Source organism: Oncorhynchus keta, chromosome 15 (genome assembly GCF_023373465.1).
Source record: "Oncorhynchus keta strain PuntledgeMale-10-30-2019 chromosome 15, Oket_V2, whole genome shotgun sequence".
Taxonomy (NCBI): Eukaryota; Metazoa; Chordata; class Actinopteri; order Salmoniformes; family Salmonidae; genus Oncorhynchus; species Oncorhynchus keta.
The window spans coordinates 22,853,137-22,875,843 of NC_068435.1; the positions used below are offsets into that span (position 1 = coordinate 22,853,137).

General features: G+C 41.6%; 2 protein-coding genes across 7 annotated transcripts in view; both read left to right on the forward strand.

Moving 5' to 3' along the window:
• The window catches only part of LOC118394607 (extended synaptotagmin-2-B-like), a 47,410-nt gene extending 27,928 nt beyond the window's left edge, over nt 1-19,482 (forward strand). The window contains exons 9-25 of one of the 4 annotated variants that reach the window (XM_035787973.2): nt 8,489-8,609; nt 8,838-9,014; nt 9,251-9,336; nt 9,487-9,535; nt 9,636-9,725; nt 10,394-10,489; nt 11,206-11,307; nt 12,648-12,710; nt 13,977-14,051; nt 15,141-15,227; nt 15,483-15,632; nt 15,920-16,296; nt 16,478-16,573; nt 17,060-17,191; nt 17,297-17,402; nt 17,588-17,637; nt 17,794-19,482. In XM_035787973.2, coding sequence (XP_035643866.1) covers nt 8,489-8,609; nt 8,838-9,014; nt 9,251-9,336; nt 9,487-9,535; nt 9,636-9,725; nt 10,394-10,489; nt 11,206-11,307; nt 12,648-12,710; nt 13,977-14,051; nt 15,141-15,227; nt 15,483-15,632; nt 15,920-16,296; nt 16,478-16,573; nt 17,060-17,191; nt 17,297-17,402; nt 17,588-17,637; nt 17,794-17,842 — 1,906 coding nt within the window. In that variant the 3' untranslated portion in view covers nt 17,843-19,482. The remainder of the gene's footprint in view (nt 1-8,488; nt 8,610-8,837; nt 9,015-9,250; nt 9,337-9,486; nt 9,536-9,635; nt 9,726-10,393; nt 10,490-11,205; nt 11,308-12,647; nt 12,711-13,976; nt 14,052-15,140; nt 15,228-15,482; nt 15,633-15,919; nt 16,297-16,477; nt 16,574-17,059; nt 17,192-17,296; nt 17,403-17,587; nt 17,638-17,793) is intronic. The other 3 variants (XM_035787974.2, XM_035787975.2, XM_035787976.2) reach the window with 3 other exon arrangements.
• A 463-nt stretch (nt 19,483-19,945) lies between these two features.
• Nucleotides 19,946-22,707, forward strand: part of LOC118395205 (receptor-type tyrosine-protein phosphatase N2-like) — a 181,781-nt gene continuing 179,019 nt past the window's right edge. For 2 of the 3 annotated variants that reach the window (XR_008065197.1, XM_052463709.1), the window contains exon 1: nt 21,097-21,361. Coding sequence is in view for 2 of the 3 variants with exons in the window: in XM_052463709.1 (XP_052319669.1) it covers nt 21,277-21,361 (85 nt within the window). In the remaining variant the exon portion in view is untranslated. Of the gene's footprint in view, nt 19,965-21,096; nt 21,362-22,707 lie in introns of those variants that run through there. The other variant, XM_052463710.1, reaches the window with a different exon arrangement.

Here is a 22,707-nt window from a genome sequence, read left to right on the forward strand (position 1 = left end):
CCACAGAGTTAAATTTTGGATTCATCTGACCAGAGAATCTTGTTTTTCATGGTCTGAGAGTCTTCAGATGCCTTTTGGCAAACTCCAAGCGGGCTGTCATGTGCCTTTTATTGAGGAATGGCTTTTGTCTGGCTGCTCTACCATAAAGGCCTGATTGGTGTCGTGCTACAGAGATGGTTGTCCTTCTGGAATGTTCTCCTATCTCTACAGAGGAACTCTGGAGCTCTGTCAGAGTGACCATGGGGTTATAGGTCACCTCCCTGACCAATGCCTTTCTCCACCGATTGCTCAGTTTGGCTGGGCGGACAGTCTTGGTGGTTCCAAACTTCTTCCATTTAAGAATGAGGAGGACACTGTGTTTTTGGGGAACTACAATGCTGCAGAAATGGTTTGGTACCCTTCTCCAGATATGTACCTCGACACAATCCCGTCTCAGAGCTCCACAGAGAATTCCTTCAACCTCATGGCTTGCGTTTTGCTCTGACATGCACTGTCAACTGTGGGACCTTATATAGACAGCTGTGTGCTTTTACAAATCATGTCCAATCAATTTAATTTACCACAGGTGGACTCCAATTAATTTGTAGAAACATCTCAAGGATGATAAATGGAAACAGGATGCACCTGAGCTCAATTTCGAGTAACATAGCAAAGGGTCTGAATACTTATGTAAATAAGGTTTTAATTATTATTTTTAACACATTTGCAAATTATTTTTTTTTGCTTTGTTATTGTGTGTAGATTGCTGAGGATTTAAAAAAAATACATTTGAGAATAAGGCTGTAACGCAACAAAATGTTGAAAAAGTCAGTCTGAATACTTGTAGGGAAATTAGTTCTGGTATTGGTTTACTCAGAGGGTGTTTACAGTTACAGTACACATTCATTGTAAATGGATATCTGTATTGTATCCTTGTGGGCATCCCAAATGGCACCCTATTCCCGAGTGTGCACTATTTTTGTCCAGAGCTCTGAGTCCAGGTAAAACTATTGCACTATATAGGTAATATGTTGCCATTTTTGGACACACCTTGTTATCAGTCTAAATAGGCTAATAGATTAGAGGCAACAGTTTTTTTTAATGTGATCACCAATTACAAGGGATGAAGGGAGAAGGTAGAGAAGGGAAAGGTATCTATATCATGAAGTTCATTGTGTCAGTGAGAGCCTAAAGGCTAAGGTTTACTAGGCTGTTTATGGCTCCTGTGTCAGGCTTAAACAGCTCTGTCCCTCCAGTGTTGATAGATCCTGGTCAAAAGTGTACACTATATAGGGAATTAGGATGCTATTTTGGACTCTACCCAGACAGCACAAACAGACAGGTGCTAGGGAAAATTAACATGAAGGCCTCATTTTTGTGGAGAGAGAGAGCCAGGTGGCAGCTTTCAGGGCTGGAGGGAGGGAGGGAGGGAGGGAGGGAGTGCACCCATATGCGCATGCCTGTGCTTGTATGGCATGCGTATGCATACGTGTTAGTATAGTAGCATTTTACTGTGTGTCGGTAATGACACCATGGCAGGTATAAATGACTAACAGCCAGTCCACTTCCTCAGACAGATCTGCAGTCTGTGAGGGATAAGGAGGGAGAAAGGTCAGCATAGCTCTCCCTGCTTGCATCCCAAATTACACCCTATTGCCTATATAGTGCACTACTTTTGCCCAGGGCCCATAGGGAATAAGGTGCCATTTGGGAAGCTGGCCCTGTAGCTGTGTGTTAAAAGTAGTCCTACACCACTGTGAGGTTATGCATGTACAGCTCTATGCAAAGCAGCCATGTGGTGGAGGGCTGCAATTAGAGGACAAGAAGCCATCACATGGATATACTACTGGACCCCGTAGCTTGTTTCAACATCTCACTCTTCAAGTTCTGTCAAATGCTGTCACTGTCCACATGTGATATGCTCACTTATCCCAAAAGTGGGATCAAATGAAACACAGCTAAATGGACCAATGGAAATACAGTGGGAATACAGTTGTCAAGGGTAGTCTCCCTGAAAAATACTGTTAAAGTCGCATGAGAAAAGGAAATGAGCAACTAACTGGGCGGCCAGTAGCCTAGCGGGTAGGAGCGTTGGGCCACGGCGAAGGTTGTTGGATTGAATCCCAGAGCCGACAAGGTACAAATCTGCCGTTCTGCCCTTGAGCAAGGCAGTTGACCCCCAACAACAACTGCTCCCCGGGCGCCGATGACATGGATGTTGATTAACGCAGCCCCATGTACCTCTCTGAATCAGAAGGGTTGGGTTAAGTGTGGAAGACACCTTTCAGTTGAATGCATTCAGTTGTGCAACTGACTAGGTATCCCCCCCCCATTTTCCTTTCCCTAACCACACAGACAGGATCCCCATTGTAGTGATGTGGGCCCTCCATTTTCCTTTTGTTTATGATGAACTTTAAACTATAAATAGTCATCTAAACCGAGCTAGCCCTCCCCCTGAAAAGCCCCTGGAATCCCTTTGGGCTGCTATTGAAATGATTGAATTAATAGATTAGAATGGGGATTATAACTAGTTTATTTGATCTAAGTGTTGATATTTATTGTTGATGGAGTGGTCTGAGAAGTTGACATGTGATTCAATAGGTGGTTGTGTTTTGAAGCTTGGATGGGATAATTGTTAAAATGCTACAGTGAATGTTTGGCCATTGAATATACTAAATTCAATGAAGAGCCTTGCAGAGATACAGGTAACTGCCAAAATAAAGTCAACACTTGACTAAATAAGGCATACAAAGGATATTAAAACCAGGTGCTCCCACACAAGTGTGGTTCCTGAGTTAAGCAATTAACATCCCATCATGCTTAAGGTCATGTATAAAAGTGCCCAGTTGCCCATATTTTTTTCTACCATGGCTAGAAGAAGAGATCTCAGTGACTTTGAAAGCGGGATCTCAAAATAGCATAGGGTGTTTAAAGGGTGTGGGTGTCAGTCACCAGATCAACCCAATTGAACACTTATGGGAGATTCTGGAGCGGCACCTGAGACAGCGTTTTCCACCACCATCAAACAAAACACCAAATTATGGAATTTCTCATGAAAGAATGGTGTCACATCACTTCAGCAGAGTTCCAGACACTTGTAGAATCTATGCCAAGGTGTATTGAAACTGTTCTGGCAGCTCGTGGTGGCCTAATGCCCTGTTAAGACACTTCATGTTGGTGTTTCCTTTATTTTGTCAGTTACCTGTATGTTTAGGCCTATATGGCAGTGGTTTGATAGTAAGTTAAGGTCCCTGATCGAGGTCCACAGTTAAACAAATAAGCATGGTGCCTGATGTATTTGTTTTTGTATGACACTCCTTCCTGTGAAATGTAGCCTTCCTCTTTATATGGGTTTGCAGGAAACAACCTGAAACTGGCCTTGCCTCAGACTCTCTCTCTCTCACACACACACACACACACACACACACACACACACACACACACACACACACACACAGTTGTCCCCCCCCCCAACACACAGACACGCTCTTGAGTCTGAAAAGTTTAATTGTAGCTTACCAGGAGAGTGTGTGTGTGTGTCTGAACAGACAGAGGGTTCTCTGTAAGAGGCTCACATTTCCTCTGGTATGATTTGCATCTCACTCTCAAACAGCAGGCACCTCAGCGCACCCCTAAGTGTGTCTGTTTGGCCCCTGTCTGGGACCACTTTTTTTCATTACTGGAATGGAAGTGGTCTCTCCTCCTCCCCCAACACACAGACCTGCTCTGAAGGTATAAAGTCTGGAAAGTTGAACTGTAGCTTTGCTGATATTTTCAGACAAAAAGTAAAGAAATAGGACAAACTGTAAAGTCACTAACATGTGTTATCAATTATAATTTGAGTCAATTGCAGTTGAACACCAGCAATAAATACATTCCTTCTGCAACAAACCCAGAAATGAGCGGGCTGGCCTCCACATATTTCGCATCCACACTTTTTTTCCCCAGCACCAAAAACAACCTCCTTTTATAGACAAGATAGAGTATGTCGTAACCTCAGAGGAATCTTGAGGACGGGATGGGTGAGGCCTGGCTGCGCCATTAAACCCAGCTCTGAGGGAGTACACACCCACTTAGGGAGTTCTCCATTTACTACAATGCTGCCATCTAGTGGGTATTAGAGAAACGTAACATTGACTGTTGTTTTGATTACCCGTTTACGATAAGCTTCGTCTTGGCTCCAGTTTAAATACAGAATTTAAATACAGGATATCCATTTTCCTGTAAGGATTAGTAGTGGAGCCATTGAAAGTTGTGGGATACTACACTGAGCCCATAAATAGACTATTAGGAAGTAGAGAAGTTTCTGTGTGTGCACACCACTGTCACATGTCTAGTTTCAACTTCATAGACAGATGGTGCCAGCTGCAGATGGTAGTGTAATGTCTCTTGGCACAGGTCTATGGTATGAGTCAGGTGGGTGTGGGAGCAGGGAGGGAGGTTGGGCCTCTGGACTTCAGACTGTGACAGTGCCCTTGACTTCTGCTGTCAAACACAGTGACACATAGGGCTTGTTTCAAATGGCACCCTATTTCTAATATAGTGCACTACTTTTCACCAGGCCCCATTGGGTTCTGGTCAAAAGTAGTGCACTATAGGGGATAGGATGTCATTTGGGGCATAGACAGTGACCCCTCCCCCCTCCTCTACACCTGCCAATAGGTCAGAGTTGTTTAGGGCTATACCCCCCAACTCCCCAACACTTTCCACCCATCCAATTTTCCCTCTAAGCTACCCTGTGTGTGTGCAAGCTCCCAGGGACCGCCATTTTCCCTCTAAGCTACCTTGTGTGTGTGCAAGCTCCCAGGGACTGCCATTTTCCCTCTCAGCTACCCTGTGTGTGTGTGCAAGCTCCCAGGGACTGCCATTTTCCCTCTAAGCTACCCTGTGTGTGTGCAAGCTCCCAGGGACTGCCATTTTCCCTCTAAGCTACCCTGTGTGTGTGCAAGCTCCCAGGGACTGCCATTTCCCTCTAAGCTACCCTGTGTGTGTGCAAGCTCCCAGGGACTGCCATTTTCCGTCTAAGCTACCCTGTGTGTGTGCAAGCTCCCAGGGACTGCCATTTTCCCTCTCAGCTACCCTGTGTGTGTGCAAGCTCCCAGGGACTGCCATTTTCCCTCTCAGCTACCCTGTGTGTGTGCAAGCTCCCAGGGACTGCCATTTTCCCTCTCAGCTACCCTGTGTGTGTGCAAGCTCCCAGGGACTGCCATTTTCCCTCTCAGCTACCCTGTGTGTGCAAGCTCCCAGGGACTGCCATTTTCCCTCTCAGCTACCCTGTGTGTGTGCAAGCTCCCAGGGACTGCCATTTTCCCTCTCAGCTACCCTGTGTGTGTGCAAGCTCCCAGGGACTGCCATGCAGAAGAATTATCAGCCAGTGCAGAGAAACACGAGATTGAACTTCACTCAACTTTCTAGAGTTTTCCCCGTTAACACTTTCAACGTTTCCCTTTTATTGTGGGAATTGTGATCGAATCAACACAATATTAGCCACTTTCAATGCAACATCCCGAAACAAAACAAACTATGCAGACTTAGTGTGCAAAACTAGCTATGCGAGAGATTTTGTCCAAGCAGAGCACATCAGAGTAGGATTATTTTGCATTGAGTAAGGCACACTGGCCCTTACTCTACACAGACTGGTGCACCATAACCAATCAGAGCTGTAATTTGGCCTATATGCAAATAAACCATTGCCATATATGGATTTGTGCCATTCACTTTCAACTGGATGGTTTTACAGCATGAGCAGTCGTGATTGTTTTGAGATCAAAGCAAGAACTGCATGTAGCCACGTATGCACATTTGTTCATATTATTTGCTGCTTATTAGTCCAGTTATAGCTAATTTGTAGTCAGAAAATGTGGAAATATTATTTCGGTAGAACATCTTGAGTTGTCATATTATTACTTTGAAAGATACTGATCTAATTATTCATTTATAAACATCTTTCTCTGAAAAATACTGTCCCCACTTTTGATGTCACTACTGACTTTAAAAGAGCTAAAGCTACAACCCTACAAATATCACTAGGTGATGGGATTGCACCACTCTCCACTATGGCCACATTTCTGCAAACATTTGAGAAAATTAGTTAATATATTGGTCAATCTTAATGTATTTTTAAGAAGTGTCACTAGTACCGAACATCTAATATATCAAGAAATATGTCAAGTACGGTTTTGTGACTAAAATATGTTTGCTGGTATGTACATCTGTCCAAATGAAAGATAGCCAGCCATATGTTAGCTATGGGGAGTCTTTTAAAGTCCAAAATAAATCACAATGGTCACAACCGAGACAATTGACACAATAGAGATAATGTATGTAGAGGTCTCATCTTTGTGTCTCTGCTATTAACGATTCTTTGACCGCGTGGGCAGCACCATTGAGGCTATCTTCAATTTTATGTTGCATGAGCCATGCTCTACCTACTGAGCTACAGAGGACCACTGTGGGTAGTGGAAAAATGTAGAGTATTGAAATTCATAGCCAGCAGGGCTAAAGTCCTAATTTAAACATATAACATCATAAATAATTAGATGCTGTTAGGTTCTAATTTTCAGAGTAAATAACCCACAGACACTAGAGAAGCTTAACCAAGTTTAATTATTCCCAAAGGGCCGATATACAGCTGTAATTCAGACACAGACATGGCTCCCCCTGTGGTGGTATTCATACCCCACTTTGGGTGGTTTCCTCCTTATCTCGAAACATTGCGTCATTATTCTTGAGCAGGGAGCTTAGTGATGTGATCCTTCAACAGTTTCTCCCCTTATCAGTACTGCCTCATGCGATCGTGTTCCCTGCTCTCAGCCCCTCCACAGCTTCATTATGGCACTCCTCATGTCTCTTTTCTAACTGTTCCTATACTTCTGAGTATAACAATGTTCAGCGTTTCACCCAGAATCCAACAATGCATAAGTTATTAAATCAATCAACAAGTTTCAGATTCATACAATCAATAATGAACATTTTACAGAAAACTCTCAATTAAATTTTAAAGGTTTAGACAGTCTGGTTAACAATCATGTTTGTACCATTTTTGTTAATTTTTGTATCCAAATGAAATTCATAAAATTAGTATTATAATAGGTTTATCAAAATGATCACTACTGTGCATGGTTTTCCCTTTTTATTGCAATTTTTAATTTTATTCAGTAATGTTTATGGGGTGGTAAGGAATTTGGGTAAATATTTCAAATATGTAATACAAAGTGTGTAAGTAGTATATACTGTATACACTACATGACCAAAAGTGTGTGGACATGACACCTGCTTGTCGAACATCTCATTCCAAAATCATGGGCATTAATATGGAGTTGGTCCTTCTTTGCTTCTATAACAGCCTCCGCTCTTCTGGGAAGGCTTTCCACTAGAACATTACTGCGGGGACTTGCTTCCATTCAGCCACGAGTATTAGTGAGGTCGGGCACTGATGTTGGGTGATTAGGCCTGGCTCGCAGTCGGTGTTCCAATTCATCCAAAGGTGTTTGGTGAGGTTGAGGTCAGGGCTCTGTGCAGGCCAGTCAAGATCTTCCACACCGATCTCAACAAACCATTTCTGTATGGACCTCACTTTGTGCACAGGGGCAGTGTCATGCTGAAACAGGAAAGGGTCTTCCCCAAACTGTTGCCACAAAGTTGGATGTACATAATTGTCTAGAATTTCATTGTATGCTGTAGTGTTAAGATTTATCTTCACTGGAACTAAGGGGCCTAACCCAAACCATGACAAGCCCCAGACCATTATTCCTCCTCCACCAAACTTTACAGTTGGCGCTGTGCATCGTCCATCATACTGCCAGATGGTGAAGCGTGATTCATCACTCCAGAGAAAGTGTTTCCACTGCTCCAGAGTCCAATGGTGGAGAGCTTTACTCAACTTCAGCCAAAGCTTGGCATTATGCATGGTGATCTTAGGCTTGTGTGCGGCTGCTCGGCCATGGAAACCCTTTTCATGAAGCTCCCGACAAACAGTTCTTGTGCGGATGTTGCTTCCAGAGGCAGTTTGGAACTCTGTAGTGAGTGTTGTAACCGAGGACAGGTGTTTTATTTTTATGCGCTACGCGCTTCAGCCCTCATTTCCGCTTCACAATAACAGCATTTACTGTTGACCAGGGCAGCTCTAGCAGGGCAGGAATGTGACGAAAGGTGGCATCCTATGACAGTGCCACGTTGAAAGTCAATGAGCGCTTCAGTAAGGCCATTCTACTGCCAATGTTTCTGTGGAGATTGCATCGCTGTGTGCTCGATTTTATACAATTGTATACACGTGTGCTGAAATTTTGGGAAAAATAGGATACAAATGTGATTAAAAAAATGTAACCCCCAATTTACTCCACTTCTGTAGAATGACCCATATAGGGAATAGAGTGCCATTTGAGATGCAGAATGTTGGTTGAAACAGGATGGAGGTAGCAGCAGCCTGAATGGAAGATGGATGTTTTCTATCAGTGTCCCCTGGACTGTGTGTCTTATAACCTATATCCCTGTCTGTGTCCCCTGTTAGTGGCTTGTGTGATAACCTGATCCAAGACATCATCTACAGCTACCTGGTCCTGCCCAACCGCATCACCATTCCTCTGGTGGGAGAGGCTCAGCTGGCTCAGCTACGCTTCCCAATACCTAAAGTAGGGAGGATTCCCACTCGCCACCGAAAGCAAAACACATATTCCACTATATGAAGCCAACCTGATAATCAATGAATCAATGTTTTTTGTACTGTTGTTTTGTTATGTTCAAATGCAACCCATCCTTTGTGGCATTATTGAATTCCAATGTAAATGTAGTACATGAAATCACTATGATATACAGTATGTATGAACTTAGTGTTTTGTCTTTCTCTCTCTCTCCTCTAGGGTGTCCTGAGGATTCACTTCCTGGAGGCCCAGGACCTGTTAGGGAAGGATAAATTCCTGGGGGGTCTGATCAAGGGCAAGTCAGACCCGTACGGTGTCCTTCACATCGGCAACCAGCTGTTCCAGAGCAAGGTGGTCAAGGAGAACATCCATCCCAAGTGGAACGAAGTCTATGAGGTAGAGAACATTTTAAAGTGTCCACAGGGAGGTTTGAGAAGTGTTCTGAGGATGATTCTTATGTCGGCAGTATGAGAGGGAATGTCTTATTGAAGAAACTGAATGGACTCTCTTACAATGTTGGAGTGGGTGGGTTGTCTGACATTAGATACATTCTTACATTACATTACCAATATGTTGTCCTGTATGCCACACAAAAGCTCTGTAAATACTGTGTGTGTGAATGTGACCCTCAGGCTTTGGTGTATGAGCAGTCAGGACCACAGAACCTGGAGATAGAGCTGTTTGATGAGGACACAGACCAGGATGATTTCCTAGGAAGGTTAATGATAGATCCAAATCCTTTGGGGTCCTTCCTCAGCCATCAAAATCACTTGAACATCAAGCGTGACTTCTGCTGTAGCGCATAAAGCTATCATGTGTTAGCCCCTCTCTCCAACGAACTCACAGCATTTGTATATTTCCCTTGCAGTTTACTGATAGATGTGGCTGAACTTCAGAAGGAACAGAAAGTTGATGAGGTAAAGTTTATTTATTTTATGACTTCTTTCGTTCTTAATAAAAACACTCAATTGTTAAGACCGTATATGTGATCACCCAGCACAATGTGTTCCATTCCAGTGGTTTGTCATGGAGGAGGTGAACACCGGAAAGCTGCATTTAAAACTAGAGTGGCTGTCTCTGCTCCCCACTCCTGAAAAGCTAGATCAGGTACACCTTTATCAACTCTGCATCCAAAATGGCACCCTATTGCCCATGTAGTGCAATACTTTTGATCAGGTCAAAAGTAGTGCACTATATAGTCTTTCTGAGTGCTACTTTAGATCAGTCTCTATGTTAACATTAATGGGTCTACATAATCCCCTTCTACATCCACGTGAGAGTGAGTAAATGAAACATGCAGATTAGAGGGATAGGTTGGGGAATCCAAGAGGGAGTGCTCACCCTGTTTGAACTAGTGCTGTGGTGCTTATTTAACATATGTTCCATTAGTACACTCACAGATCCCTGTAACACCTGATGCTGTGGGTGTGGCCCAAATGGTACCCTATTCCGGTCAAAAGTAATGCACTAAATAGGGAATAGGGTGCCATTTGGGACACAAACTGCATTTCTGCAGTCCATTATATCAGCTCTGAAGCCAAGAATAGACAACTCGCATCATTCTATGTTTGACCAACAGTACAAATTGCACCTCCTACAATTTTGGCTATAGCGCAGCATTCATTCTTTGTCTCCTATTTACTGCCTCTGTGCCTGTTTGAAGCACCGTTATAACCCTAATACCATTGTCCTAAGGGGACAAATACAGTTTGAATTGAGTGACAAACTGTAACTATTGATTATGGTCTGGTCCTCTTCCGCTCTCTCTCTGCTAGGTGCTGACCAGTATTAAGGCTGATAAAGGCCAGGCTAACGATGGCCTGTCGTCTGCCCTTCTGGTGGTCTACCTGGACTCAGCAAGGAACCTTCCAGTAAGTCACTTCACCTGTGGTAAACTCACTGTAAGAATAGGAAGAACCACAACAGCTACTATATCCTTAAGATTGATCATCCGTTCTGCTGGGGCCTATGTGTACAGTAGCAGAGCTTAAACATCAATCATTGGCCCCATTTTAAACTATAACTTGGATGGGAAAACGCACTACATTGCATTAACTCAGCACAGCTTCTTTAATGCGTTAGTTAGGAGATGGTAATGTCAAGTTTCCTCGAAGGCCTTAAAACAAGGTATTATTATGCCAGTCTACCAGTCATCAGACAGTATGAGCCTCCCAGTTCACCCCAGCTTCTCTCACCTGCCTCCTCTTTCTCCTCTTCTTCTGATTGTTCTCCTGCTTGAACTCTTTCCCTTCCCACTCTCATCTCCTCATGATAATGTTAATCTTTATCCTCGTTTCATGTTATTGATCCTCATGCTAATGTTAATATTTATCCTCGGGATCATGTACATTTTTATTCTCTACCTCTCTTTCCTCCATCTCAACTGGCCACTCACACTAATAGTCTGCCAAAGGGCTACATTATTGTAGCTGAAGTTGATATACTGTTCTATAATACCTGTGAGATCACGGAATTATTTTGGACTCTTTTTGCATAAATGCATAGCATAGGCAAACCCTGCTTCACATGTCTTCTTTTCAGCCTCTTCTTCTTTGCTTTCTTCTCTCTCCTCCCTCCTCCTCTGAAGAGTGTGTTCGAGGGGAACTTGGGTTCTGGCTACTTAAAAGAGAGGAGAGCTTCGGGCCTAGTCTTTTGTGAGAATACAGCCTCTCTCTATAGGACCTTATTTGTGAGTCCTCTGGTATTTTTCATCCTAGTTTTTTTTTCACAGTGTTATTTTTGTTTGTAATTATGACGATTGAAATGAGAAAGAAATTCCAATAAGCATGTTGACTGTCGTATGAATGACTTATGCATGTATAAGTTCTTAATATTTTGCATAAAACATACAGTGAGGCTGTCAGTCATAACTATGAGGCCAGGACTTGAGAAAGATATCGGTGCAAAAGAGCCAGAGGCATGTTAGGAGGCTTGTCTGTAGATTGCTTTCCCTCCATCCTGCTCACCCAGCCATTACCCGCCCGTTAGTGGGTTGTTGCCCCAGCAACAAATGCTCTCTTACCTTTAACACGGGCGTCCTCAGGACACTGACCCTGCCCCGCCTTGTCTCAAACTCCAGACATAACCAGTCATCTCAAAGCATCTCCCGATGCCAGTCTCCTGTTACACATGCCTCCCACACTACTCAGTCCAAAAGCAATGGCATGACTTGTCAAGGCATGGTCTGCATCCCAAATGCCACCCTTTTCTTTATATAGGGATTAGTTTGCCATTTGGGAAGGAGTTAGTGACATGACCTGTCAAGACATGTTAACAATTCTCCAGAGATGTGTAGCTGACAACAAAAATATCATTTTTAACAACAGATAATGAATAACTAATGTGATACAGAATGCAAGGATATGCTACGTTCTAAATGAAATGCTTCGCTCTGTGGATGAACTGTAGATGTATTTGTTGATAGAAATGATGTTGTCTGTGTTGTACGAAAGTACTCATCAAGAGAATGACTCCATTCCATTTACCCATAAAGAGATGATAATGTATCTGGAATCTCATAGATAAAAAGTACAAACGTGAATATCCCCATTTGTGGTTGGAGGATTCCCAGATTCTGTCCTATCCTTGGAATCCTCCAACTGGGATTTTTAGAAAACCTACAAATTTTGGGAAAGTTACTAGAATTTTGCAACCTTACCCCCAATTATTACTCTCTATTCACAAACACCATCTCACTCCTGTTACTGGACAGCCTTGTCAGGGTTGGGATGGTCCTTCTGTTTTCTCCATAATGAATGCTCCTCTTTATCTCCCATTGGGTTTTTCCTGGGTATGTCATTGTCAATACACTTCATGATTTATTAACCTTGTGCTCATCATGTTGTTTTTGTCTCTGTCTCTACCTGTTGCCCTGGCGTCCTGGTTTTGGGGTCGTCTGGTGTGTGGTCTTCATCGTCGCATCATGATTTAACCTCCTCCTCTTCTTCCTCCTGCTCCTCCTCCTCCTTGCATGCTCTCTCCTAATAACCAACCTGGTGTGTTCATTCTCTCCTGCCCTGGGGGAAAAAGCGCAATCCTTTAGAATTCAACCATGACGGTTTGAAGAAGGCCTCAGTCAGTAAGGCCATCAAGGTAATGTAACAACCGAGCATGCAGAGCCATCCAGACAGACAGACAGAGGAAGAATAAAGGCCCTGTTAATTAAATACTTTAAAAAAAAACACCCTTCCTGTAATACAGTAAGACTGGTGAAAGCAATGGGGTGGAAGCTATGTTTTCATCTGTGCACTCACTTATAGATCAGCCATTAAGGATGAATTTAAGGTATTTGAACAGGGCCTAGAAACACTGCTGTTTCCCCTGTGACCAGAGAGTTCCACTGTAGTACGGGAAGCATGTGAAGTACTGTGCTTCTTCTATTAGGAAGTGGATTTAGTGAAAAGCAATTAAGTTTACCATTTGGCATCAACTGTATCGATTGATTCGATCCCAGTGAGTAATATTGCTTTCAAGTTGTTCCCCACCCATGTATTTCTACAAGAGCGCTGCTGGAGCATTAAAAATGCCTTGCAAGTTGATTTGCGTTCCTTGTTTTGTGAAATTAATGATTAAACTCTACTAATTGTGTTTGTGGACTAAAACTGCATCCCATGCACTATATTCTAATATTCTGATGTATATTTAAAAAAAAGTGTTGTATGAGATGATTAATGTACCAAGAAAATATATCTTTATGTAAGCATTTTCTCTCTTCCAATTTCAACTCTATTTCCTGGTGTTATGGGGTTCTTCTATATACATTTATGGAACTTCAATACTTCCTGATCTCAAGTCTTTATGCTGCCATATTTAGCCAATGAGGGATCAATCCACATGATTAGTTTGACATAAATCACTTTGAACATAACCTTTATTTCACAAATATAGAGCATCTTCCTTATAAATACATTTGCATTATATTGTTGAGAATGTACCCATTCTACATAATTAAATTAATTATTTAAGCTACAATTCTTAATTGGTGAAACTGCCACGTCAGTTTGGGATATTACAACACCAAAGAAAAACTGCAATCAACGAACACCTATTGTTTGTTTTTTTAGCTCAGACATCATTGCACGTGTGATAGAACAGCAGAATATGTACTGCAATTTTTTCTACCATGCTGCTGGACACACTTCTGCATTTCATCAATAAAACTGTAACAAATGTGTTGTTGGGGGGGGGGGCGGCGAACAGTGGCGCTGTTTCCCCAAATGCGGAATTGATCTTTAAGTGATTACATATTTAAATACTGAACTTGATACTAGGCTAGGGTGATACAGTAGTACCTAATGAAGTGAACATCTCACAGGGCTAGAGGTTATTTTGTGTTTGAAACCTGTTCTTGTTTCACAGTCTGGTAAGAAAGTGAGCAGTGTCCCGAGTCCCTTTGTACAATTCACAGTCGGCCACAAAACCTATGAGAGTAAGGTAAGCTCGAGCAAAATAACACATTTTTTAGATCCTACATTTGTATGTTTACATTCAGTAAAAATACTTTAAAGTACTAAAGTATTTTGGGGAGGTATCTGTACTGTACTTTACTATTCATATTTTTGACAACTTTTACTTCACTACATTCTTAAAATCTCTGAAGGACCTGCCCCTTTGTTTCAATTTTCTCCTAAATTGACATGAACCCAAATCTAACTGCCTGTAGCTCAGGTATTGAAGCAAGGATATGCATGTTCTTGATTTGAAAGGAAAAACTTTGAAGTTTGTGGAAATGTGAAATGAATGAAGGAGAATATAACACATTAGATTTGTTAAAGAAAATACAAAAAAACAAACATTTTTTTTGGTTACCACCTTTGAAATGCAAGAGAGGCTTATGTATTATTCCAGCCCAGGCTCAATTTAGATTTTGGCCACTAGATGGCAGCAGTGTATGGGCAAAGTTTTAGACTGATCCAATGAACCATTGCATTTCTGTTAAAAATGTTGTATCAAGACTGCCCAAATGTGCCTAATTGGTTTATTAATAACTTTTCAAGTTCATAACTATGCACTCTCCTCAAACAATAGCATGGAACTATTTCACTGTAATAGCTACTGTAAATTTGACAGTTCAGTTAGATTAACAAGAATTTAAGCTTTCTGACAATATCAGATATGTCTATGTCCTGGAAAATGTTACTGTTACTGACAACCTCAGGCTAATGCGATTAGCATATGTTAGCTCAACTGCCCTGTGGGGGTCCCACCAATCCTGAATAAGTTAAAGAAAATAATGTAGTTTTTACTCCATACATTTTCCCTGACACCCAAAAGTACTTAAGTATATTTAAAACTAAATACTTTTAGACTTTTATTAAGTAGTATTTTACTGGGTGACTCACTTTTTTACTTGTGTAATTTTCTATTAAGGTATCTTTACTTTTACTCAAGTATGAAAGTTGGGTACTTTTTCTACCACTGGTTACATTAACCATATAAAATAGAGGTATTTCCAGTGCAATGTGAATAGAATATGTCCTTGCTGATATACAGTCTCAAACATTATCCTCCTTCCCTAACCAGACGAGGTATAAGACCAACGAGCCTGTATGGGAAGAGGCGTTTACTTTCCTCATCCACAACCCCAAATGCCAAGAGCTGGAGGTCGAGGTACATAAGCATGATTTCCCTCCTGAGGGACCTCAAAATGTCAGCTATTTAGTATGGCAAATGTGTCTGATTTAATCTCTGTGGCTATGATGTGAGATGGAGTTGATTTTGCCTGCTGTTTTAAATCACACTCAATGATTTTACTGTTTTAAGACATCTTTGCCTCTAGTTTGCCTCATTTAATTGTTTTGCTGTGAAATTTGATGCAATTTGTGCTGTGGCTGTGTGATTGTGTGTCCCATTTCCTCCCCTCAGGTGAAGGATGAGAAACATGAGTGTTCTCTGGGGACTCTGAACCTGCCCCTGGTCCGTCTCATAGAGGCTGAGGACATGACACTACACCAGCGCTTCCCTCTCAAGAACTCTGGGCCCAGCTGCACCCTCAAGATAAAGATTGCACTGAGGGTGAGGGTCTGAATAGGGCTTTTTTACATTGTCTATGTCCCAAATTAGCACACTATTCCCTATATAGGGCACTTCTTTTGTCCAGGCCTATGCAGGGAATAGGTTGCCATTTGGTACGTAGTCATATTCACAGTACTCTCCCTGCTAAATGTTTAACCTGACTGCAATTATTTTACATTTTTGCTTTAAAAAAAAAACCAATATACTACACATTCTTCAATAAAGACAAGCAATGTGTCTCGTATGATTATTTTTAACCCTCTCCAACCTCTGTCCCACTTGTGCAGGTTCTGTGTCTGGAGAAGCTGATAGCGTCAGACCAGACGTCCTCGGTGCAGGTTCGTAAGGCTAGCACTAGTAACCCCATCCCCATGAAGAGGCCGTCAGTCTCCGAACCCCCCAACCCTGTCCCTGTCTTGGACCTCCCCAGCTCTGTGGCCACCTCCACCCAGGAGCTCCACAGGAGAGGGGGGGATGACGAGCCCTACTCAGGGGGACCGGTAGGCATCGGCCTGGCCGACGCAGGTAGGAGCACCTCCAACCTGGCCATCTCTGGTTCTCAGAAACACCTGGCACACAGGGGGTCAACCCCCAGCATCGCCTCAGACATCTCCAACCCCTACGCCACACAGGAGCTCCAGCAGAGGCTGAGAGAGCTGCAGAAGTAAGCATGCATGAAACCAAGCACACACAAAAACACATTGATACACGCAGACTTGTGCACATACACAACACATTGACATAATTAAAGCATAGAATACAGATTTATTGACTAACTTGCTGATTATATTACAGACCTAATGTGATCAGAACAAAGAGACTAATGTGTGTGTCTCTGCCCACAGTGGCTCAGCCAGTCATTTCCCCCTGGGTGAAGTGCAGTTGACTGTCAGACACAGCTCTCAGAGAAACAAGCTCATCGTGGTGGTGCACGCCTGTCGGTAAGTGACATGATGGGAGATGTAGGCCAAGTCCCAAATCGCACCATATTCCCATTATAGTGCACTACTTTTGACCAGGGCAAATAGGGCTCTGGTTAAAAGTGGTGCACTCTATAGGGAATAGGGTGCCATTTGGGACACATACAGGACTGTAGTTAGTCTATACACTAAGGATTGGACAGGGTGTCGTTTGTATATCAGCTTAATCCACTCTATTTTAAATGTACAGTACAAGCTTCTTTTTTTATTTTGATAGTTGTTTTCTGTTAACTCAAAGGATATGATCCAGCTAACTTAATTGTGTCAAACTACTCAGTTCTCAATAGGACATTGATTTACACTTCAGACTCCAGGAGGGCACATGTAATGAGATGACTGATGAGCTACAGTAGCCGCCCTGAATGGATCTATTCTATCCCTGGATCGTCCACGTTATCGCTCTGTCCTGCTCTATTCCTGTGTTTTCATGTCTCTCTCTCCCCACAGAAACCTGATTGCGTTCACAGATCACTTGTCAGATCCATACGTGAGGCTCTATCTTCTACCTGACAAGCGACGGTCTGGGAGGAGGAAAACCCACACGCACAAGAAGACACTGAACCCTGTCTACGACCAGATGTAAGTTTCGACATTCCTCTTTACTACTCTTACCATCGGACATCAATGGATTTACTGGTGGTGTACTGGTAATCATTGTGTAATTGTGTTTGTGTGTGTTGTCAGATTTGAGTTCAGTGTGTCGATCGTGGAGCTACACAGGAGGACTCTGGACGTGGCGGTAAAGAACGGAGGAAATATCTTCTCCAAACACAAAGGGCTGCTGGGAAAGGTGAGACTGGCCCTGTCCTCTTATACAACAGCACTGTGTCTATACATGCATACCGTGTCCATTATTGGATGACATAACTGTGACTACACATTATTGCTGATTCACAGGGAAACTTTGCAATGACTCTTTCTAATTTACCTGTCCATGTTTCACCCTTCCTCCTTCATATCATGTCATCCTGACAGGTTCTAGTGGATCTGACTTATGAGGATATCGCAAAAGGATGGACACAATGGTTAGTGAAAATAACTGAAAAATACAGTCATGTTTACTTGTTCTCAAACAAATTGAGACATTATTTCCTCTCATCACACCATTTGAGGTACAAAGAATTAAGCGTAGTTAATGTAAATGTGTGTTTGTTATTCCTGCTTTCTGTCTTTGCCACTAGGTATGAGTTGAGTGAGGACGGTCTGAAAAAACCTCTTCAGCAGCTATAGACTACACCATGAGAGTTAGAGGAGGACCGAACCAAGTCTTCAACCATGTATCATTGCCACTAGAGTCTGCATGTGTCAAGCATCTCAGAGTAGTGCTGATTTAGGATCAGTTAAGCTTTTTAGATCAGAATAAATAAGATAATATGGACATGAATCCATAATAAATAAGATTACATAGACAGGGGGGACATGATTGTAGATCAGCACTCCTACTCTGAGACACATGATATATACAGCCCAAATCTTTTACAAATGTAACTGCCTTTTCCATACAGTTGCTTTTAAACCCGTGGGAAAATCTTCTATTTGTTTTCCCTTTTTTAATTACGGTTATTATTATTTACATGACTCGCAATTGTAAAAAAAATAATTTAAAAAAAGCTTTTGATATTCATTTATACACATCAGTTGCATCGTTATCGCTGCCCACTCAGAAACTCTCCAGTACAATAGTAAGAAAGGGAGTATGTGGTGTTAAAATGAATGAAAAAATAATTCCATATTTAAAGAGGAAATTATTGAGGAACGTAACAAAATATCTATTTTCTTGCTACGGCTGTGACAGCGGGTTTAACCGCCTTGGTTTATGTGGGGAATGTACAACATATATGTACAATGACAATGAGGACTAAAGATGAGGTTTATTATAGTGTTAGTAGAGGGAGGTTTCGCTTAGTCAAAATTACCATTTCATTTTTATAATTAAACAAACTACATATAAACTCTACAATCTAAAAATATTAACTTGGTCAGAGCATTGCGCTACAAGTTGACAGTCTCTCCTCTAAGTTAAATAGTGCACCTAGTACAGTACTTGGCCACCAAAGACACAAGTGTTTCATTTTATTGCCTACATGGGGTTTTAACTAAGCCAAATATGTATGTATGTTTGCACAGTATTTGTTCCCTTACTTAGTCTTTCAAAGCATAGGGTTTAGGAACAGTAATAATAACAGAACTGGCTCTAGTTAACCTCAAATGAATATTCCAGCCTTCTTCAAGTCATTGTGGCTTATGGTAATTGATTTTCCAACTCTGAAATCAGGACAGATCAGTTATGTATGGTTGGTTTGAACTATATGTATCATGTTTGTGATCAATAAATATACCAGTCTTAATTCTGTTTTTGTATTACGAACACGTTTCAGCATGCATATCTTATTCAAAGCTTCTCTTTAATGCAATCGCTTGCAAAAGAAAAACACATGATAAGAATGAAGGTATTGTTTTGGTTTACATTGTGGGTATGACCATATTGTATCCGGTTACCACATTAATGATGCATATTAATGGAAAACATTTTAGATTGTACCATGTTTAGACTGTACCATATTGGCGTGTAACCTAATGTGTTATGATTTGTGTTCTCAAACCTCTGTCCTTTTTTAAACTAGTTGGATGCCTTCCTATGTGTAAGCCATCAAATGAAAACGGTCTCTGAAGTCAAGTTCCTGTCCTCTTGTTCTGAACTGGTTCGCCTTCTCCATGTACTTTATTTATCTTGTGCCTTAAATCCACAAATATTAAGATATTTTAAAGTATAAAGAAGCTGTTACGGTTTCAATGTTTGAGAATTTCTACTTATGTCTTTTAAATAATAAAGAGCTTTTGCTGTATGCACGGCAATAAGCTGTATATTACTTTGACTCCATGGACTTCATTCTAATGTCCCACTGTTATCAAACGTTTATTTAGCTGATTTTGCACTAATGCTTGTTTTAATTTATTTGCCTTGTTTTCATTCATTTAATCGTATTCGTCTTGTTTTCATCAAATCAATGTAGGTGTATTGATGCCATCTTGTGGGCCCTTTCAATAATGCACGAGCTTGCTCACTGCAAACGATGCCGTGTTCATGTCTCGTCGGAAACTCGGGACCTCCTAGTTAGTTATAACGTAAGTTATTTGCTTAGGGCTTCCTATTGGTGGATTCTGATACTTCCCAATTGGGGAAACTCGGCTATCATGTGCTGCGTTTAGACAGGCAACCCAATTCTGATATTTTTTCTCTTAACTGGAAAGAGCTGCTTTGAAAATATCTGATGTGATTAGTCAAATATCAATTCGTGGGAACAAAATGCAGAGTTGTGGTCCTGTGTAAACAGCGCTCTTTCTACAATGAGTAAGCAAGTAATATATTTCCAAATGTCCGATAAGATGTGAACACGAGTCACAAGCGCCTTCAAAAATATTTAATGTGCAAACATTTCGAGGGATAGCTATTTGTAAATGGTGTGCTCACGATGACTGCCTGATTGGATGAGTCAACCATTGACGCATTTGTATTACCTTGGTTTACCTTTTATCTGGTCATTCATTTCAGGAAGATATATGTATCAGTCAACTCAAACCACCTGACTGTTCTCCATTCCCACATTCCTCAGCTCTCTCTTTTCAAAGTCTACAGTAGGTCTTCTAACCGAGGTAACGTTCTATTCATCTTCATAGTCACGGCATGCTTGATTCCAATAGCTATTGACGAGAGAAAACACATCTCCCGAATATCTCATACAAAACTAACTTGACCTTGGTCTTCTACAGAATGTAAGGTCTCAGATTGAAGAGGAAACCAAGGAAAATAACAGATGTGGTATTGCATGATAGAGGGAACCTATGCGCTGCCACGGAACGATGATGGGGTGTCACACGCTGAGTTTAGGGTATGAGAGGGAGAGGGAATAATGCTAGAAAGGTATCTAATGTTCAAAGGGATTTCCTGGAACAAATGCTGTTCATTGGGATTTTCTCCACGTGCCCTCATAGTATACATGCAGTAGGCCAACTGGTTATACTTCCTATAGTACAGGTCCTTTGATATTCAGGTCCTGGAGGGCCAAAACACTTTTTTTTCCTACCTGGTTTTAATTGCAACCACCTGGCGTCACAGGCCTGAATTAGTCCGTATTAGACAGAGGATGAAAACCAGAACTGTTTCTGCCCTTCAGGACCGACATTGAATAGCCCTGTCCTACATTATAACAGAAGGCGCATATTGGCAATTGGCACATATTAATTCGGCTGTTCAATACTTTTAAGGAACATTTTCACAAAGTTAAACAGTCTAGGTTACTTAGTACAGTACCAAACTACAATCATAATATCACTATTTTTATTATCAGTGGACATCTTCTATTGACATGTGCCTCTTATAATTGGTTAAAGACATTTAGGTCGGCTGTGTTATGGTGTACGCGCAGGTGCGCTTCTGCTTGGCGTCAGCTAGGAGGGGCCAACGCTTGTCTGTTCATAGTGCTGATCATCGTAGTGAGACTTACTGCAGGAGCCGAGACTAATGGAGCTGGCTGAATCGTCCTGCATCCTCCCCATACCTTCCAACCTCCATCTCTCTCCCTGATTCTGTCTCTCCTTTCATAAAACAAAACGAAACCATAGACATGTATTGTTAACTACCGCATGTGTGTCATGGATCAAGAATGAGAAACATGGATTCGATTTACATTATTCTCGTCCTCCTTGCTCCCCAACCCTATTTTTTAGCCTCTGCAGACAGGAAATTCGGTGAGTAACCTACATTTATTTATCTGAAGGATCATAATGATCCCAAACTGCATCAGCTGCCAGGAGACGCACATATGGTTATTTTGGGTCTGTCAATATTTTATTGGTCATTAGGCTGCTAGGAAAGGCGCGGAATAGCCTACTGTACGACTGCAGCTCTTGTTTAAGAGAAAGGCTAACAGATATATCTATAATATGGGGTGGGGGGTGTTGTCGCTGTATAGAAAAATGTGCAAGAAATAGGCTATGATGCCTATATTATTGTTTAGACATGTTGTTTGCATGTACGTCTTTAACATGTGCAAGCTAAAACGCACCTATCAATATATCAATGTCAAGTGTTTGCTACTTTTAACGATTACTATTTTCTAACGGAATGAATGCCATTATTTAGGATACAGCATAGCTATTTTGCAGGGAGAAATAGCAGAGAATCACGTTAGGCCACCGTGGTGCGTTTGCTGTCTAATGTCTTTCTATCACGAAGATGGTGAGAGTCAGTGAGGGAAAAAGCTGTGGTAGTACCCGAGGCCACATGCCTGCTATGTCGACCATTTGGGTAGCTATGATCATTGGGAGGAAAACCAACACATTATTAGGATCCAAACCTTCCAAAACCCATTCGTTTGTAGCCATATCTATGATTAAAAAGAGACGCATTTTAAGAAGAGAGATGCAAAGATATCCGATTTTAAAACGCCTTCTCCTTTTAGTGTTAGGCTATGGGTGGACCATTTGTTATATAGTTTAAATGCTTTATTTTTACTTACCTAGGCTACTATTCTGTATAGGCTATGTAATGCAATACTCAGCCCTTAGAAACCATATTTTTCATATCAAACAGTGATTTCCCTTTATTTAAATTTCAGTTTGACACACAATAATTCAGGGAATTGTTCTAAATACTATATTATAAAGAGCAAGTACAGTAATAGCATACGGTGTTAGAAAAGTTGTTAATAAATATATACACAATGCCATGGACTAATCTGCAACACTTAACAGTATGCATCCATTACACCTGTGTAATAACGCTATTATTACCATATTAACATTGTATAAACATGTTGTAGCCTTATAGCCATGTAGCCTAGTAATCACGGGTGTTACTGCACAGGTACAATAGCAGCCTTTGTATCACCAGCTCACTCTAGCTGTTCTACCCTCCATAGCATTTACTCTATTATGGACCCTATTGTACAATACACTGCCTTGCCTGTATCACTTCCCAGTGGTTTTATTGCATGGGATGTAGGGCCGTTTCCCAAGACACAGATTAAGTCTAGTCTTGGCCTAAAAAACCCTTTCATAGATAATCTCCATAGATAGAGTCTGCCTTTTAGTCT